Source organism: Oncorhynchus masou, chromosome 8 (genome assembly GCF_036934945.1).
Source record: "Oncorhynchus masou masou isolate Uvic2021 chromosome 8, UVic_Omas_1.1, whole genome shotgun sequence".
In the NCBI taxonomy this organism is placed as follows: domain Eukaryota; kingdom Metazoa; phylum Chordata; class Actinopteri; order Salmoniformes; family Salmonidae; genus Oncorhynchus; species Oncorhynchus masou.
In genome coordinates this window covers 24,969,503-24,993,933 of record NC_088219.1, presented here as the reverse complement: position 1 = coordinate 24,993,933, position 24,431 = coordinate 24,969,503, and the positions used below count along the sequence as shown (strand labels likewise).

Here is a 24,431-nt window from a genome sequence, read left to right as displayed (position 1 = left end):
TAACCACGACAGAGAGAGAGAGAGAGAGAGAGAGAGAGAGGACGGAAACTCTCCAACAGAAACTAACTTTTCAGCAGAGATCCCGACAACACACTGAGCGTAAATATATATATATTGATTGCAATTGTTCCTGAATGAGTGAGCGTTCATGTGCAAAGGATTAGCATTTCAATTGTTATAATTATCAACTGTGTGTGGTCTTTTCTCAGTCGACCCCCACTTCCTTTTTGTACAACAAGCCGCCATGCCGGTTTAGCCCACTAGGGAAACTCCGTTATCATTTCCTTGTAACTATCAACTGTTTGTTTATGCATTTCTGTGAATTGATGGAGGACTCATAGTGAAGACTGGGTTCGTGCAGATAACCAACAATTTATAACGTTTGGAATGAGACTAACGTGAGTTAAAGTAAATAATTAATTAATTAATTAGAAGACTAATTTATCAGATAGAAAATATCTGAAAAGTTATATTAGGAAAATTATAACTTTGTAATCTGAATATTTTCCTTGGTGCCCCGACTTCCTAGTTAATTACAGTTACATGATTAATCAGTTTAATCACGTAATACTAATTACAGAGAATCTTTGATAAAACTAAAAAAAGTCTTCAATTTAATGATGGTAAGGGAATTCCCCCCTGAAATGGACAAAAATGAATGGGAAAACATTGGCATAGTACAAACCATGTACACGATGGACAATACCACCCAAATCGGCGTTGATTCATGCAAAATGTTTTGCAAATGCCATATGGCAATTGCCAGTTGTAACACTTCAAAAATCCAACAGGTGGCGTGTGCACTCCACCGTGGTTTTTCATATAGGAAATGGACTCCAAGTCAACATCCAAAAGCCAAATTTTGAAAAAATGAATTTTTTGTCAAAAACTTATCTCCCCTTAAAAAAGTGCTTTCTGGACCGTTTTTCGAAATTCTTTCGCTTTTTTTTGTCAATTACACATGTGTAAGAACTGTATGAATATACTTTTGTCCAATTTTATTATCAGAATTTTTTTTTTTTTTACTTGTGCATTAGGCATATGTTTTCTCGATTTGCAATATGATTTCATAGGAAGTCAAACGTCAAAAGTCAAAAATTGCAAAATTTCATAAACTTCACACACCCCTAAAAAAGTGCTTTCTGGACCGTTTTTCGAAATTCTTTCGAATTTTGTGTCAATTACACACGTATAAGAACTGTATCAACATACTTTAGTCATATTTTATTATCATAATTTGTTTATTTTTTTACTTGTGCATTAGGCATATGTTTTCTCCATTTGGAATATGATTTCATAGGAAGTAAAAAGTCAAAAATAACTAAATTTTATTTAAAAAACTTCACACACCCTTAAAAAGTGCTTTCTGGACCGTTTTCGAAATTCTTTAGAATTTTATGTCAATTACACACATATAAGAACTGTATCAACATACTTTAGTCATATTTTATTATCATTATTTTTTTGTTTTTTTTACTTGTGCATAAGGCATATGTTTTGTGGGGGCCAAATGTCATAAGAAATTTGACATGCTCAAAAATCCTGCAGAAATGCAAAATTGACTGGCCTGATGAACTCGGGATGGCCGGGCAGTGATTGTTGTTGCTTTCCATCACTCGTGGTGTTGATTTCATCATGTCCATTTGTTTATGTTTTCTCACTTTTGCAAAGTCACTGTGCATTTGCAATATGGTTCAATGGGCATTCACCATCACGAATTTGTCATGCTATAAAAATCATGCAGGAATGCAAAATTGACTGGCCCGATGAACTCGGGATGGCTGGGCAGTGATTCTGGTACCTCTCCATCGCTCGTTAGGGTTGATTTCAGAATGTCCATTTGTTTATGTTTTCTCACTCTTGCAAAGTCACTGTGCATTTGCAATATGGTTAACTGGGCATTCACCATCACGAATTTGTAATGCTATAAAAATCGTTCGGGAATGCCAAATTGACTGGCCCGATGAAATCGGGATGGCTGGGCAGTGATTCTGGTACCTCTCCATCGCCCGTTAGGGTTGATTTCAGAATGTCACTTTTGGTGATGGTACCTCACCGTTTAAACATATTGCAAATGGACAAGAGTCACCAGCAAGTCACCGTCCATCAGTCAATTTGATATCATTCTGACACCAAACTGATACAAACTGACACCAAACCCACTTTTCCCAACTCGGTTAGGAGCCAAGTATCACATACTTCAGAGCTGGCCCAAAATTCACAACGCCTTCGGTTCAAACCATAAAAAAAAACATAAAACATGTAGTTACGTTCTAGCTGCGGGTCCATTTCTTGTGTTATGTGTAGGCCTAGCTGAGGCGACCCCGAATCCCAAGTTTCAGCTCAATAGGTCATTTGGTGTCCGAGTAAAACCCTAATTGGTGCTGAAAATCCACTTTTTTCAATTACTTGCTACGGGGTCCTTGAATGAGCTATCGGACAGAAACGTTGGGTTCTGTCTCTATGGGCCGAGACGGTCACAATGCACCTAGTCTTGTGACTCTGGGACATTTCTAAATGTCGCTATTTTCGTAATGGTCAAAATGAATTGAAGTCATTGCAAATGTACGAGGCTGTTTCTCGGTCCGAGAACCTTCTAGAATGATGTAACTCACCACGCACTATCGACCTGAGGTCTAGAACAAGATTCTAAAGTTTCGGAACTCTAGGTCTGACGGTTCTTTAAAAGTTGCAACAAGGTTCACTAATGCAGGGAGTGTATGTCTCTACGCACCCCAATGGGTCCCTACTTCCAAGCTGTGTGTGTGTGTGATTTAGTTTTCCTTTGAAATTTTATGGGAAAAATGACTGATTTACAGTTCATGGGGGTTGCCTAATCACATATATGAAGTTTTGGAAAGATCTGATTTTTTTAACCCCTCGAAACAGCCCATGAGACACCAATTATGGCACTTCCGGTTGGCACAGGAAGCTATGACTCAACACACATCCTCATTGGGGTATTCTATTATGGAATCCTGAGTTTTAAGTCTTTACTATAAAAACTGACTGATTTACACAGGGTTGAATTCACTATGTCTATCAAACTGCAGGCAGGGTATGGGTATACATTTTAGGGCGATTTTAACCACTTCCGGTTGGTCCAGGAAGCTTAGAATCGACACAGGTAGACCTTATAGTGGCCTGATGGACTGGTACCGAAGACATGTTCATACAGCATTCATAACCCATATAGGCTCCAGGTTGAATTTATGGGAGCAGGCAATGTATTCCTATGGGGAGAGATATCATTGTATTCTATGAGATCAAAAAACCCTGTTTTACTGTTAAGGGTTAATGCCACACGGTCAAACTTAGGCTTGCACGGATCGGAAGGGCCTTAGGAATATTCCTGTGGTTGAATCGTCTTTCTAAACCTAATGGTTCCGCCGCTGTCACCCAAAATCAAATGACGTGGTGCAGGCTTCATTTTGGGCCTACTTTTCTAATGCTCGCTGCTCTCAGACCGAGCGAGCTACGGTCAAGCGGGATATCTCGTTGAACTCGGCACGGCCTAGGGATTATGTTTATGCCATTGCCCGCTCTCTGTGTCTTTAGGCACCACACTTTTTTACTCCATCCTTGCTGTGTGTGTGTGAGGGAGCTTTTCTTTGACATCTGCTAGGTGTAATGACTGATTTACAGTTCAGGAGGGTTACCTAGTCACACATATGAAGTTTTGGAGAGATGTGACTTTTCTAACCTTTCAAAACAGAGAGTGTGACCCAATAAAAGGCACTTCCGGTTGGCACAGGAAGCTATAAGTAAACACATGTCTTGATTGACATAGACACTTACAGAATCCTGAGTTTTAAGTCTTTAAGTTGAGAATTGACTGATCTACACAGGGTTGAATGCAGAGTCATTTTCACCTTTGCTGGTGATGTACATCCAAATACCTTTTGGGTGAATTTAACCACTTCCGGTTGCTCCAGGAAGCTTAGAATTGACACAGGTAGACCTCATAGTTGTCTGATGGACTGTCATAGAAGACAGGTTCATAAGGCATTCATAACCCACATAGGCTTCAGGTTGAATTTAGAGGTGAAGGCAATGTATTCCTATGGGGAGAGAAGTCAATGCAAACTGTTTGATGTAAACACCTTCTTTTAACTGTGAAGGGTTAATGCCACACTGTCAAGGTTAGGCTTGCACAGATCGGGAGGACCTTAGGAACAGTCCTGTGTTTGAATTGTCCTTCTAAACCTAACGGTTCCGCCGCTGTCACCCAAAATCAAATGACGTTCTGGTGCAGGCTTCATTTTGGGCCTATTTTTCTCATGGTCGCTGCGCTCAGACCGAGCGAGCTACGGTCAAGCGGGGCGCCTCGTTGAACTCGGCACAGTCTGGACGCTATGGTGATGCCATTTTTTGTGTTGATTTCAGAATGCCATTTTGGTGATGGTCCCTCTCCGCTTAAACATATTGCAAATTAACAAAAGTCAACTAGCAAGTCAGTGTCCATCAGTCAATTAGATGTCATTCTGACACCAAACTGGTACCAATTGACACCAAACCCACTTTTTCCAACTCATTTAGAAGCCAACTATCACATATGTCAGAGCAGGCCCATAATTCACAGCGCAATTAGTTTAAAACATAATAAAAACGTAAAACACATAGTTACGTTATAGCTGCGGGTCCAGTTCGGACATTATGTGTAGTCCTATGTGAGGCGACCCCGAATCCCGAGTTTCGGCTCGATAGGTCCTTCGGTGCCCGAGTAAAACCCTAATTGGTGCTGAAAATCCACTTTTTTCCATGCCTTGCTATGGGGTCCTTGAATGAGCTATCGAACAGAAACGTTGGGGTCCGTGTCTATGGGCCGAGCCGGTTTCAATGCACCTAGTCTTGTGTCTCTGAGACTTTTCTAAATGTCGCCATTTTTGTAATGGTCAAAATTAATTGAAGTCATTGCAAATGTACGAGGCTGTTTCTCGGTCCGAGAACCTTCTGGAGCCACCTAACTCACCACGCACTATCGACCTGAGGTCTAGAACAAGTTTCTAAAGTTTCGGAACTCTAGGTCTGACAGTTCTTTTTTAGCTCGAACAAAGCTAACTATTGGAGGCAGTGTCAGTCTCTACGCACCCCAATACATCCCTCCTTCCAAGTTGTGTATCTGTGTGATTTAGTTTTCCTTTGAATTTTTATGGGAAAAATGACTGATTTACATTTCATGGGGGTTGCCTAATCACACATATGAAGTTTTGGACAGATCTGATTTTTTTAACCCTTTGAAACAGCCCCTGAGACACCAATTATGGCACTTCAGATTGACACAGGAAGCTATAAGTCAACACATATCCTCATTGGGGTATGCTTTTACAGAATCCTGAGTTTTAAGTCTTTACGTTAAGAACTGAGTTATTTACGGAGGGTTTAGTGAGAAGGTGTGATTTTTCAGAAAATCATAGAAAATCACAGAAATCTCGCAGAGCTCCGCAGCACACTTTAAAAATATTCGTATGAACACCCTGCAATTGGATCTGTAACTGTTGAAAAAAAAAAACCTTTATTTGAACATCACAAATCTGTCATTGTGCGATTTCTCTTAAATGACGATAGATAAATGGCTGATTTTTTTGTTATTGACACCGGAGGCTCCTTGACTTTGACGTGAAGTGAAAAAATAATTTCTCTATTTTCATTTTGGACCTTTAATCCCAGAAAAATGGCCATAACTCAAAAACCGTTGAGGCCTAGACGCCATCTTGTTCGGGGCCAACTGCCCATCATGCCAAACCTATGCTCACCAAGTTTCGGCTTCGAAATATTTTCAGTTTTCGAGATAAGGCCCGTCGTGATTCGTGATGTTTTGTCAAATTGCAGTATGATTGCTTATGCCCTCTTGTGGGATTTTCCGGGATAGCGGAAAAATGACCAAAATTTGATTATTTTATGAAACGAAAACCGAATGTCCGACAAAGTTCATTTGATGACTTCCCGGTAGGTCTGGCCCTGCCGCTCGGCCCGACGCCGTCCCCGAATTTAACAAATGTTTTCGGATGTCTAGTAAGGGACGGTACATTTGCAATATGGACTTTCTCACTAACCATACAGAAAATGTTGAAATGTTCCCTTAAGGTATGTTAAGACACGACAATGGGTTAACTTATTTCCTTTATTCTTGGCGACTTCAACCTCCCGATGTCTGCCTTTGATTTATTTATTTCCAAATCTCTTTCCCCTCCTTGCCTTTTATGACCTAACCCTTTCCCAATTCCCTCCAACTCACAAGGCAGGTAATACGCTTGACCTCATCTTTACTAGAGGCTTCTAGCCTACTAATCTCATTGCAACCCCCCCTGCAGTTCTCTGATCACTCATTTGTTTCCTTTTCTGTCACCCTTTCCTCCAACCTTAACCACTCAGATGGTCATGCGCTGTTGCAATCTTCACTTTCTCTCTCCCAGCACTCTCTCCTTTTCTATTCTATCATCTCTCCATTCTGCTAAATCCTTCTCCCTCCCGTCTCCCGATTCTGCCTCTTTGACCCTACTCTCATCCCTTTCCGCATCCTATGACTCACACTGTCCCCTTTCCTCCTGTCTTGCTCAGCCCTCCACTCCTTCTCAGTGGCTGAGTGACCCATTGCGAGCTTATAGAACAGGGCTGCTGGCAGCTGAGCGGAAATGGAGGAAACAAAACTTCCGGAGGACCTATCATCCTTTCACTCCCTCCTCTCTACCTTCTCTTCCTCTGTATCCACAGCTCTTGCCATTTTCTACCACTCTAAATTTCAAGCTTCTGCCTCTAAACCTAGGACACTTTTCTACCTTATCCTCTCTCCTTAACCATCCACCCTTCCCTCCTCCCTCTCTGCAGTCGACTTTGTCAATCACTTTGAAAAGAAGGTTGACAACATCCGCTACTCAATCACCTATTGAGTCCACTGGTCTCACTCACACAATACTACGCCTTGAACTCTTTCTCCCCTCTCTCTCCAGATGACATCCTGTGACTAGTGAGGTCTGGCTGCCCGACAACCTGCCCGTTCGACCCTATCCCCTTCTCCAGACCATTTATGGAGACCTTCTCCCATTCCTCACTTCCCTTAACTCATCCCTGACCACTGGCTGTGTCCCCTCTGACTTCAAAATGGCCATAGTTGCTCCCCTCGTAAAGAAACTAACACTCGACTCATTGAATGTCAAAAACTATAGACATGTAGCACTTGAGCGTGCTGTCTCTGATCAACTTTCTCGTTATCTCTCAGAACAATCTTCTTGACCCTAACCGCTGACTTCGACATTGTAAACCATCAGATCCTCCTTTCCACCCTCTCAGGGCTAGGCATCTCAGGCTCTGCACACTCTTGGATTGCATCCTACCTGCCAGGCTGCTCCTACTAGGTGACGTGGAGAGGATCTGTGTCTGCACCACAGACTCTCGCTACTGGTGTCCAACAGGGCTCGGTTCTCGGCCCTCTTCTCTCTATAAACCAACTCACTCATATCCTCACACGGTCTCTCCCATCATTGCTATGTGGATGACAACTACTTTTCTCTTTCCCCCTTCTGACACATAGGTGGTGACACACACCTCTGTGTGCCTGGCAGAAATTTCAACTTGGATGTCGGCCCACCACCTCAAGCTCACCAACAAGACAGAGCTGCTCTTCCTCCCGGAGAAGGCCTGCCCGATCCAAGACCTCTCCATCATGGTTGACAACTCCACAGTGTCACACTCCCAGAGTACAAAGAATCTTGGCGTGACCCTGGACAACACCCTGTCATTCTCTGCAAACATCAAAGTAGTGACTCGCTCCTGCAGGGTCATGCTCTACAACATCCATAGAGTACAACCCAACCTCACATAGGACGCGGCGCAGGTCGTAATCCAGGCACTTGTCCTCTTCCATCTGGACTACTGCAACTCGTTGTTGGCTGGGCTCCCTGCTGATGCCATCAAATCCTTGCAACTTATCCAGAAAGCTGCAGCCTGCCTGGTTTTCAACCTTCCCGAAGTTCTCATGTCACCCCGCTCCTCCCCACACTCCACTGGTTTCCAGTCGAAGCTTGCCTTCACTACAAGACCATGGTGCTTACCTACGAAACAGCAAAAGGAACTGCCCCACCCTACCTTCAGGCTATGCTCAAACCCTACACCCCAACCCGAGCACTCCGTTCTGCCACCTCAGGTCTCTTGGCCCTCCAACACCTACAGGAGGGCAACTCCGGCTCACCCCAGTCAAAGCTCTTCTCTGTCCTGGCATCCCAATGGTGGAACCAGCTTCCCCTTGAAGCTGGGACACCAGAGTCCCTGCCCATCTTCCGAAAACATCTGAAACCCTACCTCTTCAAAAAGTATCTTGACCCCCCCAGCCCCTTTCTAGCTCGGACTCTACTGACAGCTACTTTACTGGGGGAAAATGTACTTTCTATGCCTGTGATATGTGGTTGTCCCACCTAGCTAACTGAGGATGAATGCACTAACTATGTCACTCTGGATAAGAGCATCTGCTAAATGACTCCATCCTCTGATCCGCGATGGATTGAATCCAATCTCAGAACGATCGAGCTGAAGTGATGACTCTATACTTCTACAGACGTCCTTTTAGAGGGTCATACATAATGCATTCACTAAGATGCATTATCAGCAGAGAAGGATTGTGTTGACAGAAGTACAATGAGACATTACTCTGCATACATAATTTATCTAAGCCCGTGGCTCTGCGAAGGACAAATGTATGCATTCTCTAAAGCTTATTCTGCGCTTTGCAAAACTCAATCCACCTCTGACATATACATACATCTCCCTCAACCAATTGAATAGAGAATGGATTAGAATTTCACAGAAGCCTTCAAGTATCCATTCAAACCGCTTGACTATTCTTTACAGATCCATAGCAACGAGAAGGAAAAAGCATCCAATACCATTTACCGTACATTCAAAGGCTTACCTCATACTCTGAAGAACTATGGTAAAGTAATTATTGTCAGTCACATAAATTGAAAATAAACTGTTGCTATAATTGTTAATAGTCTAGAGTTAAATTCCATTTGCAGCATCCAATAAGTATCCTGTGAGAATCCATCACAGGTTCTCTCTCTCTCTCTCAACTCAAGAGTTTGGCTGGAGGAGTGGTGGGATGTTTTCCTTCTGAGCGTGTGTGTGCGTGCGAGAGTGTGCCCGGGATTGTGTGAGGAAGGGGTGTGGTATGGAGATGGAGAGCGAGCTGGGCAGTGCCTCTGCATGTGAACCAGGGCTGGTCAAAAACAGAAAATACTATATAGGGCTTTCCATGTTGATAATTATTATTACTATGGTCATTAGTATCATCCGGAAAAAGTATGTCAGGGTCGGTTATCAAAAGAAATAGAACCATCCCCTTTAGTTTGTATATGTATTTTTTATCCACATAGGAATGAACTCATGTTTAAAAAAGTGCAGACATGGGTAAAATGTCAAATGTACTCAAATAAACAGCAAAGGTTGATTAATTTGGAATGTTAGTTCAGCATGTTATGATTTTAGCGCGTCAGGTAGAATTAACCCTATAAGGCTCGTATCTACAATCATCTTACCCTCAAATCCTACACTAAACCATCAAGGGGACAAACACACATCAAGACTCAAACCAATATTTATGAGTTAACCTTATCCTTTTCCAAAAAAACTCCAGGGGTCATCATTTATGTATTTATTTGTTCTCCTTTTTTTAAGGTTCCAGGAGGCATATGTGGTCCAGAGATGGGAGCTTTCACCACTACACCAGACTCTGGCACGTGGTCATAATTTACAGTGCCATGCGAAAGTATTCGGCCCCCTTGAACTTTGCGACCTTTTGCCACATTTCAGGCTTCAAACATAAAGATATAAAAAACTTTTTTGTGAAGAATCAACAACAAGTGGGACACAATCATGAAGTGGAATGACATTTATTGGATAGTTCAAACTTTTTTAACAAATCAAAAACTGAAAAATTGGGCGTGCAAAATTATTCAGCCCCCTTAAGTTAATACTTTGTAGCGCCACCTTTTGCTGCGATTACAGCTGTAAGTCGCTTGGGGTATGTCTCTATCAGTTTTGCACATCGAGAGACTGAATTTTTTTCCCATTCCTCCTTGCAAAACAGCTCGAGCTCAGTGAGGTTGGCTGGAGAGCATTTGTGAACAGCAGTTTTCAGTTCTTTCCACAGATTCTCGATTGGATTCAGGTCTGGACTTTGACTTGGCCATTCTAACACCTGAATATGTTTATTTTTGAACCATTCCATTGTAGATTTTGCTTTATGTTTTGGATCATTGTCTTGTTGGAAGACAAATCTCCGTCCCAGTCTCAGGTCTTTTGCAGACTCCATCAGGTTTTCTTCCAGAATGGTCCTGTATTTGGCTCCATCCATCTTCCCATCAATTTTAACCATCTTCCCTGTCCCTGCTGAAGCAAAGCAGGCCCAAACCATGATGCTGCCACCACCACGTTTGACAGTGGGTATGGTGTGTTCAGGGTGATGAGCTGTGTTGCTTTTACGCCAAACATAACGTTTTGCATTGTTGCCAAAAAGTTAAATTTTTGTTTCATCTGACCAGAGCACCTTCTTCCACATGTTTGGTGTGTCTCCCAGGTGGCTTGTGGCAAACTTTAAACAACACTTTTTATGGATATCTTTAAGAAATGGCTTTCTTCTTGCCACTCTTCCATAAAGGCCAGATTTGTGCAATATACGACTGATTGTTGTCCTATGGACAGAGTCTCCCACCTCAGCTGTAGATCTCTGCAGTTCATCCAGAGTGATCATGGGCCTCTTGGCTGCATCTCTGATCAGTCTTCTCCTTGTATGAGCTGAAAGTTTAGAGGGACGGCCAGGTCTTGGTAGATTTGCAGTGGTCTGATACTCCTTCCATTTCAATATTATCGTTTGCACAGTGCTCCTTGGGATGTTTAAAGCTTGGGAAATATTTTTGTATCCAAATCCGGCTTTAAACTTCTTCACAACAGTATCTCGGACCTGCCTGGTGTTTTCCTTGTTCTTCATGATGCTCTCTGCGCTTTTAACGAACCTCTGAGACTATCACAGTGCAGGTGCATTTATATAGAGACTTGATAACACACAGGTGGATTGTATTTATCATCATTAGTCATTTAGGTCAACAGTGGATCATTCAGAGATCCTCACTGAACTTCTGGAGAGAGTTTGTTTCGGCGTTCGGCAGGTTCTTTTTGGGGCTGTTCAAACACACATGGCAAGCCGAAGTTCGGGTGGGCGAAAGTATTAGACTCTTTTTCTGGGATAGGTCAACAGCAGGGATTCCCCAATGAAGTGTTTGTTGTCATTCAATGACAGACTAGTTTTCATGTAAAAAAATTCACTTGAGAAACACTGTACCAAACATCTTAGTTCGACGTAAAATTGCAAAAACATGCAAATTCATAACAGATTTCTTGAGTTAGATTAATTCTGTCTATTTTGAGGAAGTGTACTGGCTATGTTATTTATATGGCATCTCAAGAGGGATAAACAGTAATACTGACGCTTTCTTCTCATTTTTAAAGCATTTTAAGGGAGTATGCGAGCACAAACGAATACTTTGCCGAGCCTAGTACCACTAGCAGCAAACCGAACCTGTGTTTGCGGACACCTTAAGTCTCCCTCTCACACTGAAAATACAAGTTCAAGGTAGAACCATAGAAGGAAATCTCCCTCATACCTTGCACCTCAAACTCTGACCCACAGGGTGAAAGGTCACTCTCGTTGACCCCCAGAGCCTCCATCAGCTGCTCCACATTCATCCTGGCAGTCAACTCGCCATTCCTGTCCCCAATCTGAGAGAGGGAGAAGGGAGAGAGAGAAAAATACCTTGTTGACTGCGGATGTATGGGATTTCACTGTCTGATTATTGTTAGTCTGATAATAGCGGCAAATAAACACAGCAAAAAAAGAAATGGCCCTTTTTCAAGACACTGTCTTTCAAAGATAAAAATTTGTAAAAATCCAAATAGCTTCACAGATCTTCATTGTAAAGGCTTTAATCACTGTTTCCCATGCCTTTTCAATGAATCATAAACAGTTAATGAACATGCACCTGTGGAACGGTCGTTAAGACACTAACAGTTTATCATCCTGACATGACCCTCCAGCATGACAATGCCACGAGCCATACTGCTCGTTCTGTGCATGACTTCCTGCAAGACAGGAATGTCAGTGTTCAGCCATGGCCAGCGAAGGGCCCGGATCTCAATCCCATTGAGCACGTCAGGGACCTGTTGGATTGGAGGGTGAGGGCCATTCCCCCCCGGAAATGTCCGGAAACTTGCAGGTGCCTTGGTGGAAGAGTGGGGTACCATCTCACAGCAAGAACTGGCAAATCTGGTGCAGTCCATGAGGAGGAGATGCACTGCAGTACATAATGCAGCTGAAGGCCACACCAGATACTGACTGTTACCTTTGATTTTGACCCCCCCCCCCCCCCCCTGTTCAGACACACTTTATTCCATTTATGTTAGTCACGTGTCTGTGGAACTTGTTCAGTTTGTCTCAGTTGTTGAATCTTATGTTCATACAAATATTTACAGATTTATATTGGTCTGAAAATGAACTTCACAGTGGTTACCTCTCTGGAGATATCCAGGTGTTTGCGGGCATAGTGCAGGGCCTGGCGATGATTCCCTAAAGACACATAGGCATTTCCCAGACTCCAGCAGGCACGGCCCTCTCCAACCCTATCAAACAAATCAAACAGCATAATGATAAGCATGTTAAGGGTTTAAGGTATGTGTGTGGAGCCTGCGGAGGGGAGAACGGCTCATAATAATGGCTCGAAAGGCACATATGGAATGGCATCAAACAATGTGCTTGATGTATCCGATACCATTCTATCGATTCTGCACCATTCATTACCACGAGCCTGTCCTCCCCAATTAAGGTGCCACCAACCTCCTGTGGTGCTTGTGTGTGTGTGTGTGTGTGTGTGTGTGTGTGTGTGTGTGTGTGTGTGTGTGTGTGTGTGTGTGTGTGTGTGTGTGTGTGTGTGTGTGTGTGTGTGTGTGTGTGTGCGTGCGTGCGTGCGCGTGCGTGCGTGTGTGTGTGTGTGTGTGTGACTGCATGCGAGTGTGCATATAGGTGTGTGTGTACCTGTCAGTGAGCTCCTGGGCTATGAGGAGGTGTTTGAGATGGTAGTCTATGGCTCTCTCGTACTGCTGCAGCAAAGTGTAGGTGTTCCCCAGGCTGTAACACGCCTGGGCCTCCATCACCTGGTCCTTTAACTGACGAGACAGCTGCAGAGTTTTCCTGAATGGAACAGGGAGAGGGGGGAGAAAGAAAGCGAGAGGGAGAGGAAATGAGATGTATGCAAAGGGGGAGAGGGCGATGAATGGAAAAAGAGGAGAACAGTGATATTTAAAGTTTGATCATGTGTTTTTTACTATCCCACACACAATTCCAACCATTTATTTTAAATGAAACATTTTAATTATAAATTAATTTCATACATTATATTGATCTAAAACATTATTACATTTGCATGCATGCAGGTAATGAAGTCTATATCATATGGCGCTCTGAGCATCATTGGTTGATACACATTATGTCCACTAGGTGTCAATGTTGTAGTCTCTGCTAACCTGTAGTACTCCGTGGCAGTGTTGAACTGGCCCAGGAAAATCAGAGCATTGCCAAGGTTACTATAGGCTCTACGTTCTGCTGCTTTGTCACCGAACTCCTTGGCAATGGAAAGCCTCTGTGAACAAAATAAAGTTTATATATTTTATATGTACTGTACAGACATGGCCAAAAGTTGAGAATGACACAAATATTAATTTCCACAAAGTTTGCTGATTCAGTGTCTTTAGATATTTTTGTCAGATGTGACTATGGAATACTGAAGCATAATTTCAAGCATTTCATGAGTGTCAAAGGCTTTTATTGACAATTACATGACGATGATGCAAAGAGTCAATATTTGCAGTGCTGACCCTTCTTTTTCAAGCCCTCTGCAATCCACCCTGGCATGCTGTCAATTAACTTCTGGGCCATATCCTGACTGATGGCAGCCCATTCTTGCATAATCAATGCTTGGAGTTTGTCAGAATTTGTGGGGTTTTGTTTGTCCACCCGTCTCTTGAGGATTGACCACAAGTTCTCAATGGGATTAAGGTCTGGAGAGTTTCCTGGCCATGGACCCAAAATATTGATGTTTTCTTCCCCAAGCCACTTTTGCCTTATGGCAAGGTGCTCCATCATGCTGGAAAAGGCATTGTTCGTCACCAAACTGTTCCTGGATGGTTGGGAGAAAATGCTCTCAGAGGACGTGTTGGTTGGTACCATTTTTTATTCATGGCTGTGCTCTTAGGCAAAATTGTGAGTGAGCCCAACCCCACACAAGAATGGTCTCAGGATGCTTTACTGATGGCATGACACAGAACTGATGGTAGCGCTCACCTTGTCTTCTCCAGACAAGCTTTTTTCCGGATGCCCCAAACAATCGGAAAAGGGATTCATCAAAGAAAATGACTTTTCCCCAGTCCTAAGCAGTCCAAACGCTGTACCTTTTGCAGAATATCAGTCTGTCCCTGTTTTTCCTGGAGAGAAGTTGCTTCTTTGCTGCCCTTCTTGACACCAGGCCATCCTCCAAAAATCTTCGCCTCACTGTGCATGCAGATGCACTCACACCTTCCTGCTGCCATTCCTGAGCAAGCTCTGTACTGGTGGTGCCCCGATCCCGCAGCCGAATCAACTTTAGGAGACGGTCCTGGCGCTTGCTGGACTTTCTTGGGCGCCCTGAAGCCTTCTTCACAATTGAACTGCTCTCCTTGAAGTTCTTGATGATCCAATATATGGTTGATTTAGGTGCAATCTTACTGGCAGCAATTTCCTTGCCTGTGAAGCCCTTTTTTGTGCAAAGCAATGATGATGGCACATGTTTCCTTGCAGGTAACCATGATTGACAGAGGAAGAACAATGATTCCAATCACCACCCTCATTTTGAATCTTCCAGTCTGTTATTCGAACTCAATCAGCATGACAGAGTGATCTCCAGCCGTGTCCTCGTCAACACTCACACCTATGTTAACGAGAGAATCACTCACATGATGTCAGCTGGTCCTTTTGTGGCAGGGCTGAAATGCAGTGGAAATGTTTTGGGGGGATTCAGTTAATTTGCATGTTAAAGAGGGACTTTGCAATTAATTGCAATTCATCTAATCACTCTTCATAACATTCTGTAGTATATGCAAATTGTCATCACACAAACTGAGGCAGCAGACTTTGTGAAAATTAATATTTGTGTCATTCAAAACTCTTTTTTTACCCTATAGACGGAAAAATATTGTGTTGCGAAACTGATACTTGTTCGTCTTGTATGTACGTCATAAACTTACATTGAGGTCATTCACAAAGACAAAGGCAAGTGTCTCTTATGTGTTTTCACCCAGGGGCGAAATGATCTAGTGTGAAAACACCTTCCATTAATTGTTATGTCACACTATTGTATGTGTGTGTGTGTGTGTGTGTGTGTATCTTTACTGGTACATCATATGACGTTGACTACTATCCCAGGGATATGTATCTCACCTGTCTGTGGAATTTGATGGCCTCCACAAAATTTCCCAACAAGTAGTGGGTGTTGCCTAGGTTACCGAAGGCTCTCCCCTGAGCGGCTCTGTCCCCCAGCTCTTTGACCAGACACAGGTTCAACCTTTAGTAGAGAGGACTTGAGTTTGTTACAAAATTGTGTTTTACACAAAGTCACATTTTTGTTGTCTTGGAGTGAACATTCTACAGTGCCTTCAGAAAGTATTTACACACCTCAACTTTACCCACACTTTGTTGTAGCACAGCCTGAATTTACAATGGATTAAATGGAAAACACTATTGTCATTGGCCTACACACAATACCTCATAATGTCAAAGTGGAATTATGTGTTTTGAAATTTTTACAAATTAATAGAAAATGAAAAGCTGAACTGTTTTGAGTCCATAGCTATTCAATCCCTTTGTTATTGCAAGCCTAAGTAGATACGTTCAGGAGTAATAATCTGCTTAACAAGTCAAATATTTTGTCACATGGACTCACTCTGTGTGCAATAATAGTGTTTAATATGATTGTTTTATGACTACCTCATCTCTGTACCCCACACATACAATTATCTGTACCATTCCGCACTCGAGCAGTGAATTTCAAATCACAGACTCAACCACAAAGACCAGGAATGTTTTCTTATGCCTCGCAAAGATGGACCCCTATTGGTAGATGGGTAAAAAAAACAGACATTGAATATCACTTTGAACATGGGGAAGTTATTAATTACACTGTGGATGATGTATCAATACACCCATTCTACAACGATACAGGTGTCCTTCCTAATTCCGTTGCCTGTGAGGAAAGAAACAGCTTAGGGATTTCACCATGAAGCCAATGGTGACTTTAAAACAGTTATGGATTTGAATGGCTGTTATATAACACTAAGGATGGACCAACAACATTGTCGTTACTCCACAATACTAACCTAATTGACAGAGTGAAAAGTAAACTTGTACAGAATAAAACATATTCCAAAACGTGCACCCTGGTTGCAACAAGGCATTAAAGTAATACTGCAAAAAAAATGTAGCAAAGCAATTCACTTTTTTGTCCTGAATACAATGTGTTATTTCTGGGGCAAATACAATACACTACTGACCACCATTCTCCATATTTTCAAGCATAGTGTGGCAGCATAATGTTATGGGTATGCTTGTAACCATTAAGGACTGGGGAGTTTTTCAGCATAAAAAGGAAACACAATTTAGCTTATCACAGTCAAAATCCTGTCTGCTTTCCACCGGACACTGGGAGATGAATTTACCTTTCAGCAGGACAATAGCCTAAAACACAAGGCCAAATCTACACCGGAGTTACTTACCAAGAAGACAGTGAATGTTCCTGAGTGGCAGAGTTACAGTTTTGACTTAAATCTACTTGAACATCTAAGGCAAGATCTGAAAATGGTTCTCTAGCAATGATCAACAACCAATTTGACAAAGCTTGAAGTATTTTGAAAACAATAATAGGAAAATGTTGCACAATCCGTGTGTGGAAAACTCTTAGACTTACCCAGAAAGACTCAGCTGTAGTTGCTGCCCAAACTGTTTCTACAAAGTATTGAGTCAGGGGTGTGAATACCTATGTAAATGATGTATATTTGCATCTTATTTTCAAAAGAATTGAATGTAGATGGGAGAGAAAATAATATTCAATCCATTTTGAATTCAGGCTGTAACACAACAAAACGTGGAATAAATCAAGGGGTATGAATACTTTCTGAAGGCACTGTATGTTTTGTACATCCTGGATACACAATGTTTACAGCAGCCTATAGTACATCAGTAGTTATGAAAGCTATGACATAGACAACTGGCCTGTCACCATGTTGCCATACCAAACAAAAGGCCAGTGGAAGCATCTCAGTAGGTGTCCACAAGGGATTGAGTACGACAGTAATTGCTGTAAAGACAATTTACTTTTATGCCTCTCCTTCACATAGGGATTAAAGTAGTGTTAATTGCCCACAGAGAAGGATTTTGAAGGTGCTAATAGCCCCGTGGGATATATGTATTGTGTGTGTATATTATTTATATTTATATGAGTATGTATGTGTTCATTTGTGACTAATTTCAGGAAACTAGGTATATGTCGCTCATCCCTACTTCACAGGAGAGGCATTTGAACATACTTTTTTTAACATTTAGCACAAATGCCTTCTGGAAGATGTGAACATTCATGTGCCTAGAAAACAAATGTGTATGCCATCTGTAAATACAAATAAACTTGTTAAATTACGAGCCTAGTTGGTTTAGCCACGGAAAAAGGCAGGAACCTTCCCACTAGCCATGATTGGCTGAGATAATGGATGGGCTGGACATGTGAGAGATGAGTTCGGATCGGTCTGCCATGTAGCACGCGTCTGTCTATAACATGAGCTGCTTAGTATGTGTAGGGAATCCTTACTAAAGTAGCGTTTTTCTTTTAAAGATATCATGAAGAACTGCGCTAGTGTTGCTATGGCTCTTCACTTTCTGGAGGACCGAGTTTTGAAATCAGTGGAATGCCCGGTGGAATCAGAGTATGATAGCTAACGAGATGGAGAAAATGTAGGCTTCTGATTGCAAATGCGGAGGGAGTCGAAAAGAGAACACAGAAGGTTGTTGTATAAAAACACCTGTCTGGATACATCTTCAAGGGCAACCATGACATCCGTGAGAGAGAAGGAGAAGTGTTCATCTATTGATATGGGCTAGCTCGCTACATTTTCAGGTATTATAAGTTTCTAATTTTGTCAGAAAGTTATTTTTATTCCAAGTTACAGCATACTGTTAGCTAGCTAGCTAACGTTAGCTGGCAGGCTAGCTGGCTGTCTGGCGCACTAGCTAAAGTTACGTGTATGATCTGTGTAGTAATGTTATTAATTTCTCACAGCTATTTGCATTTCTAGTTATAGCCTAATGTTAGCTAGCTTAGCTAACATCGAACCTAGCTAGTTGGTTAGCTTTATCTACCTGTAGATTCATGCAGAGTGTTAACATTATGAGTTGGGATTATGATTCATTATTTTGCTAGCTAGCTAGCTACATGTCTAAACAAAATACTCTACTATGCAAGTAACCATTTCAGTGTACAATTTACTAGAAACAAACCAAAAACATTGTTTAGAAAGTTGCTTTTAGTTGCCTGGTTTGCTAGATTGACAAGTACTCAATTAATTTTTTAAAGGATTGGTTTATTGGTGTTATTATGCACGAGATATGCTATTTTGGACTCTGAGGCTGCTGATGTCATTCAGCATGTCTTTTTGTGTTTATACAAAAAAATATTATTTCATAACAACAATGACGAGTTTGAAGTCGAATGACTATAGAATGTTCATGATGTCACTGCAACAACTGTACACAGACATGTCAATAGAAGTAGTATAAACTAGAGGTCGACCGATTAATCGGAAGGGCCGATTAATTAGAGCCGATTTCAAGTTTTCATAACAATCGGAAATGGGTATTGTTAGACACCGATTTGGCAGATTTTTTTTTTTACACCTTTATTTAATCTTTATTTAACTAGGCAAGTCAGTTAAGAACACATTCTTATTTTCAATGACGGCCTAGGAACGGTGGGTTAACTGCCCTGTTCAGGGGCAAAACGACAGATTTTTACCTTGTCAGCTCTGGGATTCAATCTTGCAACCTTACAGTTAACTAGTCCAACGCTCTAACCACCTGCCTCTCATTGCACTCCACGAGGAGCCTGCCTGTTACGCGAATGCAGTAAGCCACGGTAAGTTGCGAGCTAGCATTAAACTTATCTTATAAAAAAACAAATCAATCAATCATAATCACTAGTTAACTACACATGGTTGATGATATTACTAGTTTATCTAGCGTGTCCTGCATTGCATATAATCGATGCGGTGCATATTCGCGAAAAAGGACTGTCCTTGCTCCAATGTGTACCTAACCATAAACATCAATGCCTTTCTTAAAATCAATACACAGAAGTAGATATTTTTAAACCTGCATATTTAGCTAACAGAAATCCATGTTAGCAGGCAATATTAACCAGGTGAAATTGTGTCACTTCTCTTGCGTTCATTGCACGCAGATACAGGGTATATGCAACAGTTTGGGCAGCCTAATTTGCCAGGATTTTACATAATTATGACATAACATTGAAGGTTGTGCAATTTAACAGGAATATTTAGACGCATGGATGCCACCCATTAGATAAAATACGTAACGGTTCCGTATTTCACAGAAAGAATAAATGTTTTGTTTTCGAGATGATAGTTTTTCGGATTCGACCATATTAATGACCTCAGGCTCGTATTTCTGTGTGTTATTATGCTATAATTAAATCTATGATTTGATAGAACAGTCTGACTGAGCAATGGTAGGCACCAGCAGGCTCGTAAGCATTCATTCAAACAGCAATTTTGTGCGTTTTGCCAGCAGCTCTTCGCAATGCTTCAAACATTGCGCTGTTTATGACTTCAAGCGGATCAACTCCCGAGATTAGGCTGGTGTAACCGATGTGAAATGGCTAGCTAGTTACCAGGGTGCACGCTAATAGCGTTTCAAACATCACTCACTCTGTGACTTGGAGTCGTTGTTCCCCTTGCTCTTGCATGGGTAACGCTACTTCGAGGGTGACTGTTGTCGATGTGTTCCTGGTTCGAGCCCAGGTAGGGGCGAGGAGAGGGACAGAAGCTATACTGTTACACTGGCAATACTAAAGTGCCTATAAGAACATCCAATAGTCAAAGGTTAATGAAATACAAATGGTATAGAGGGAAATAGTCCTATAATTCCTATAATAACCACAACCTAAAACTTCTTACCTGGGAATAATGAAGACTCATGTTAAAAGGAACCACCAGCTTTCATATGTTCTCATGTTCTGAGCAAGGAACTTAAACGTTAGCTTTCTTACATGGCACATATTGCACTTTTACTTTCTTCTCTAACACTGTTTTTGCATTATTTAAACCAAATTGAACATGTTTCATTTATTTGAGACTAAAATGATTTTATCGATGTATTATATTAAGTTAAAATAAGTGTTCATTCAGTATTGTTGTAATTGTCATTATTACAAATACTTTGTTCTTTTTTTCTTCTTTCTATTTTCCTTTTTCTTTAATAAATTGGCCGATTAATCGGTATCGGCTTTTTTTGGTCCTTCAATAATCGGTATCGGCGTTGAAAAATCATAAATCGGTCGACCTCTAGTATAAACCAGCCTTTAGTCTTGAAATCTTTGGTTGTACACTACCATACTCACTGTTCAGCCCATGGCCTCACATGTGAATCCTTGAAGAGATGGGTGGGGCTAAGGCTTAAGAGAGTGTGAACCATGTTGAATGGTTGTAGAAAAAGAAGAGTTCTCCAGTAGGTGTCCCAAAACATTAAAGGGACATTTTCTCAAAAGTGGGGTTACAAGTTTATCAACTTTCAAAGCAGAATTACTTTTCCATTTATTCCTCAACTGCCGTATATGATATACCATTTTTTAAATGTATCTCTGAGTCTCTACTTTTATCCAATGTAAAAAACACAATTTTGAGTTTTGCTACAAAAGACCAATTCGAGGCGGTCTGTCACATTTGCACTTGTATACAGCATAACACTCACTCGTAGAAGCCAGTAGCCCTTTGCAGTGTATCTCTGACGTCTGGTGGGAGGTCCCCAGGGTCCTGGGTACAGCCCCATAACTGCTGCTTTCCCTTGGCATGGAACACGTTCCCTATATTATACAGAGCCCTGGCCTCTCCCACCTGGTCAGAAACAAAGGGAAAAGAGAAAAAGAAATGAGTGACTTTAGAATACAATGAGAGACATTGGAAGACATTAAGGAATTTTTCAACTAAAATAGCATGGACCACACTCAATAGTTATTTTCAATACAACAGGCTGTTCTTCAAAATCTGGTGAAAGGTACTAAACAGATGCAATCCCCAATCCATGGGATGTCGGTGTGTGCGTGTACGCAACCTTGTCCCCTTGCTCTTGAGAGATGTCCAGGTGTCTCTGACAGCACACTGCTGCCTCGTCGAAGCGGCCCAAAACCTTCAGCGTGTTTCCAAGGTTACCGCTGGCTTTCCCTTCCCCTATCCTGTCCCCTATTGTCCTGAGAATAGAGACCGTATCTCATTATCAGTCATACATAGCCTGAGATCCAGATCTGTTTATGCTGTCTTGCCAAATCCATTGCGGTCATTGTCAGTACAGTTACACAGCTAGAGGTGCTTGCAACACCAAGATTGTGGGTTTGATTCCTGCTGGGACCACCCATATGAAACATTTATGCACGCATGACTGTAAGTTGCTTTGGACAAAGGCATCTGCTAAATGGATAATTATTACAATAATATTATATTAGCTTTATTGATTTGATTATCTAACTGTTTGAGATGTAGCTTCCTTCCTAGGACAGGGTTCCAGTTGTCCTGCTGTTGTTGTAATTTATCAAGGCAGCAGCCCCCTGGCTTTGTAATCACCCCCCTGCCAGGCTACCAACTGCCCCCCTCTCCACATGAGAGGCTTAGCCATCTGAGTTAAATACCAAGGGGGTCTGATCAACATTAGCATTATCAATCCCTTGTATTTTTCTAGCAGGGCAACAGGAGTACACTCTGCACAGTGTGCAATGAATGATAACTGTTTATTCTCTTATGCTTTATGAATGACTTCAGTATAAATATACATTCATTGCAGTCTATACAATTTATCTTTAAAACATGTTAATACCATTGGTTGAAATCCTTCAACTACAATTTGAATCCATGATCAGACATGATGTTTCCTGGTATTCCGTGGCCTCACCTGGCCAGAGTGAGGTCGTGTCTATGGTACTCCAGGGCCTTGCCATATTCCTTCAGGTAGAAGTAGGCATTGCCCAGCTGACTGTAGATGGCACTGAGGGTCTTCAGGTCTTCTGTTCCCACCTGCACAGACGCCTCGAAAAACGCTGTCCCACCTTTAAAGTCCCCCGCCTTACAAAGCCTCTCTCCCTCCAGCGCCAACTCCAGACACGAAGCCTCCATCCTGAACACACACACACAGAGAAAAGTGAGAAATAACATCCATATTATAGCAAGTCCGAAACAGTGTGCCTCTGGCGTTACCAGCAAATAAAAACCTAAAGATCAATGTGTTTCTATTGCATTTTCAACTCCACTAATAATTTTGTCACAAACTTGTGTTAAATAGTAAATGTGCCCACTCTGGTCATGGTGCTTGTGCTCTGGCCAACAGCTAATAGATACAGTGTGGTTAGGATAATGGATAAGGCAGTCAAGCATCAATCATCATGTCACCAGAATAAGACCCTCAATATTTATTCGAAAGGAACATCAATATCATCGTGCACTTTCACCAACCCGGGAAGTTCATCATAACTCATTTGTAGCCTAATAAACTGCATGGTGTCCTCAGTCATAGTGGAAGGACCACACATTACACCATCACGTGGCTCCAAACTTATTTCGATATGATGGTTATTATATCAATATTTGCACATAGGTGTTTCCACCAACATTTCCCACATAATATATTTTACCGACACAAAAAGATATCACCATGTCGAACAAACAACTGATCTGTCTGCATTTATAAAATTGTAGCAATATGACCTGTTTACATCACAGATGTCATGATAAAAAAAAATGTACAGTATGACTTTACTCGCATAAAAACTGTGGATGGAAACTTGGTTTATGACAATGAAAAGTTTATTCCCGAAATGTCTCCATGGCAACAGTATCTGAATGCATGTCACTGCAGTTACCACAGCAAGAGTGTCAGAAGAATCACTGTCATGAGCACCTTGGAGACATTGTCCTTTCAGCTCCTTTATCACGTCTATCTTTCCATAAACGCTACTGTTTAAAGTCCAGTTTATATGGTAAAGATAACTGACATATTTCCTTCCCTGCATTGAGAAGGAGTGTCTCATCCTCCCAGAGCTGTTCGGACCACACACTCTATTTCAGTCCAGCTGTGGGTGGCAAGTAGCCTAGTGGTTAGAGCGTTGGGCCAGTAACCGAAAGGTTGCTGGATCGAATCCCTGAGCTGACAAGGTAAAAATCTGTCGTTCTGCCCCTGAACAAGGCAGTTGTTCACTGCTCCCCGGTAGGCTGTCATTGTAAACAAGAATTTGTTCTTAACTGACTTGCCCAGTTAAATAAAGGTTACACATAGTGATGCAGGTCTTAAATTCTTCAGTGGGAGTGATTAGAGTGAAACAATAGGAAACACCTCATCTCCACACTGACATTAAGGAAGGAGAGTGACACTACACACAAAACCTCATGCCCAATGAACATGCTCCTTGGAGAAATTTACAGAGGATTTCCTTGCCCAATCAAACACTGTATTTTTGTCCAAGCTAAATATCATTCAGCAACATGAAGCCCAAGAGTACAATTATCAAGATTCTGGGTTTAGTCAATCTATTCCCTTTAGAATTACAGTATATGCCAGAAATAACTGCTGTAGAGCCAGGTCACAAGGCTCTGATGTACACAGTCACTCCACTCCCTCTCACCCTCCAGAATGCTTTAGTTTAGTTACAATTGTTACATAATATGCCTAGCCTCTTCCTGGATTTCATATAGCAGTATTTGCCATACAAAACTGTCCAGAATATTTGCAAAGTTAAATATATCTTACTTCCACTGCCTAAAGCCTAATATGATTATACAGCGCAGTGACAGACATTTGTTTTCAAGGAAAACTAGTTCTACTTCATTCTTTTAGCACACGTGGTCTGAAGTCCATACCACAGAAATCTGGCATAATCGCTCAGCAAGCCTCATTCCTGAGTTCATTCCAAGACCTTCCCCCGCAGTCATCTGATAATCATTGCTACAGTATGATGAAAGCAACTGAAATTAACATACCAGCCAATGTGGATTCTGTTATCGTTAAAAACGCAAAAGACATGACACTGCTTCTTCAG

The 24,431-nt window shown here is 41.7% G+C and overlaps 1 protein-coding gene across 1 annotated transcript in view; it reads right to left on the bottom strand.

The window, feature by feature from the left end:
- LOC135544446 (G-protein-signaling modulator 1-like) overlaps nucleotides 1-24,431 on the bottom strand; it is an 82,810-nt gene that overhangs the window by 42,803 nt on the left and 15,576 nt on the right. The window contains exons 2-9 of the mRNA XM_064972054.1: nucleotides 22,295-22,516; nucleotides 21,464-21,599; nucleotides 21,104-21,246; nucleotides 15,515-15,638; nucleotides 13,567-13,682; nucleotides 13,079-13,234; nucleotides 12,558-12,666; nucleotides 11,655-11,769 (exon numbers count right to left, since the gene is read on the bottom strand). Of these exons, the coding sequence (XP_064828126.1) occupies nucleotides 11,655-11,769; nucleotides 12,558-12,666; nucleotides 13,079-13,234; nucleotides 13,567-13,682; nucleotides 15,515-15,638; nucleotides 21,104-21,246; nucleotides 21,464-21,599; nucleotides 22,295-22,516 (1,121 nt within the window). The remainder of the gene's footprint in view (nucleotides 1-11,654; nucleotides 11,770-12,557; nucleotides 12,667-13,078; nucleotides 13,235-13,566; nucleotides 13,683-15,514; nucleotides 15,639-21,103; nucleotides 21,247-21,463; nucleotides 21,600-22,294; nucleotides 22,517-24,431) is intronic.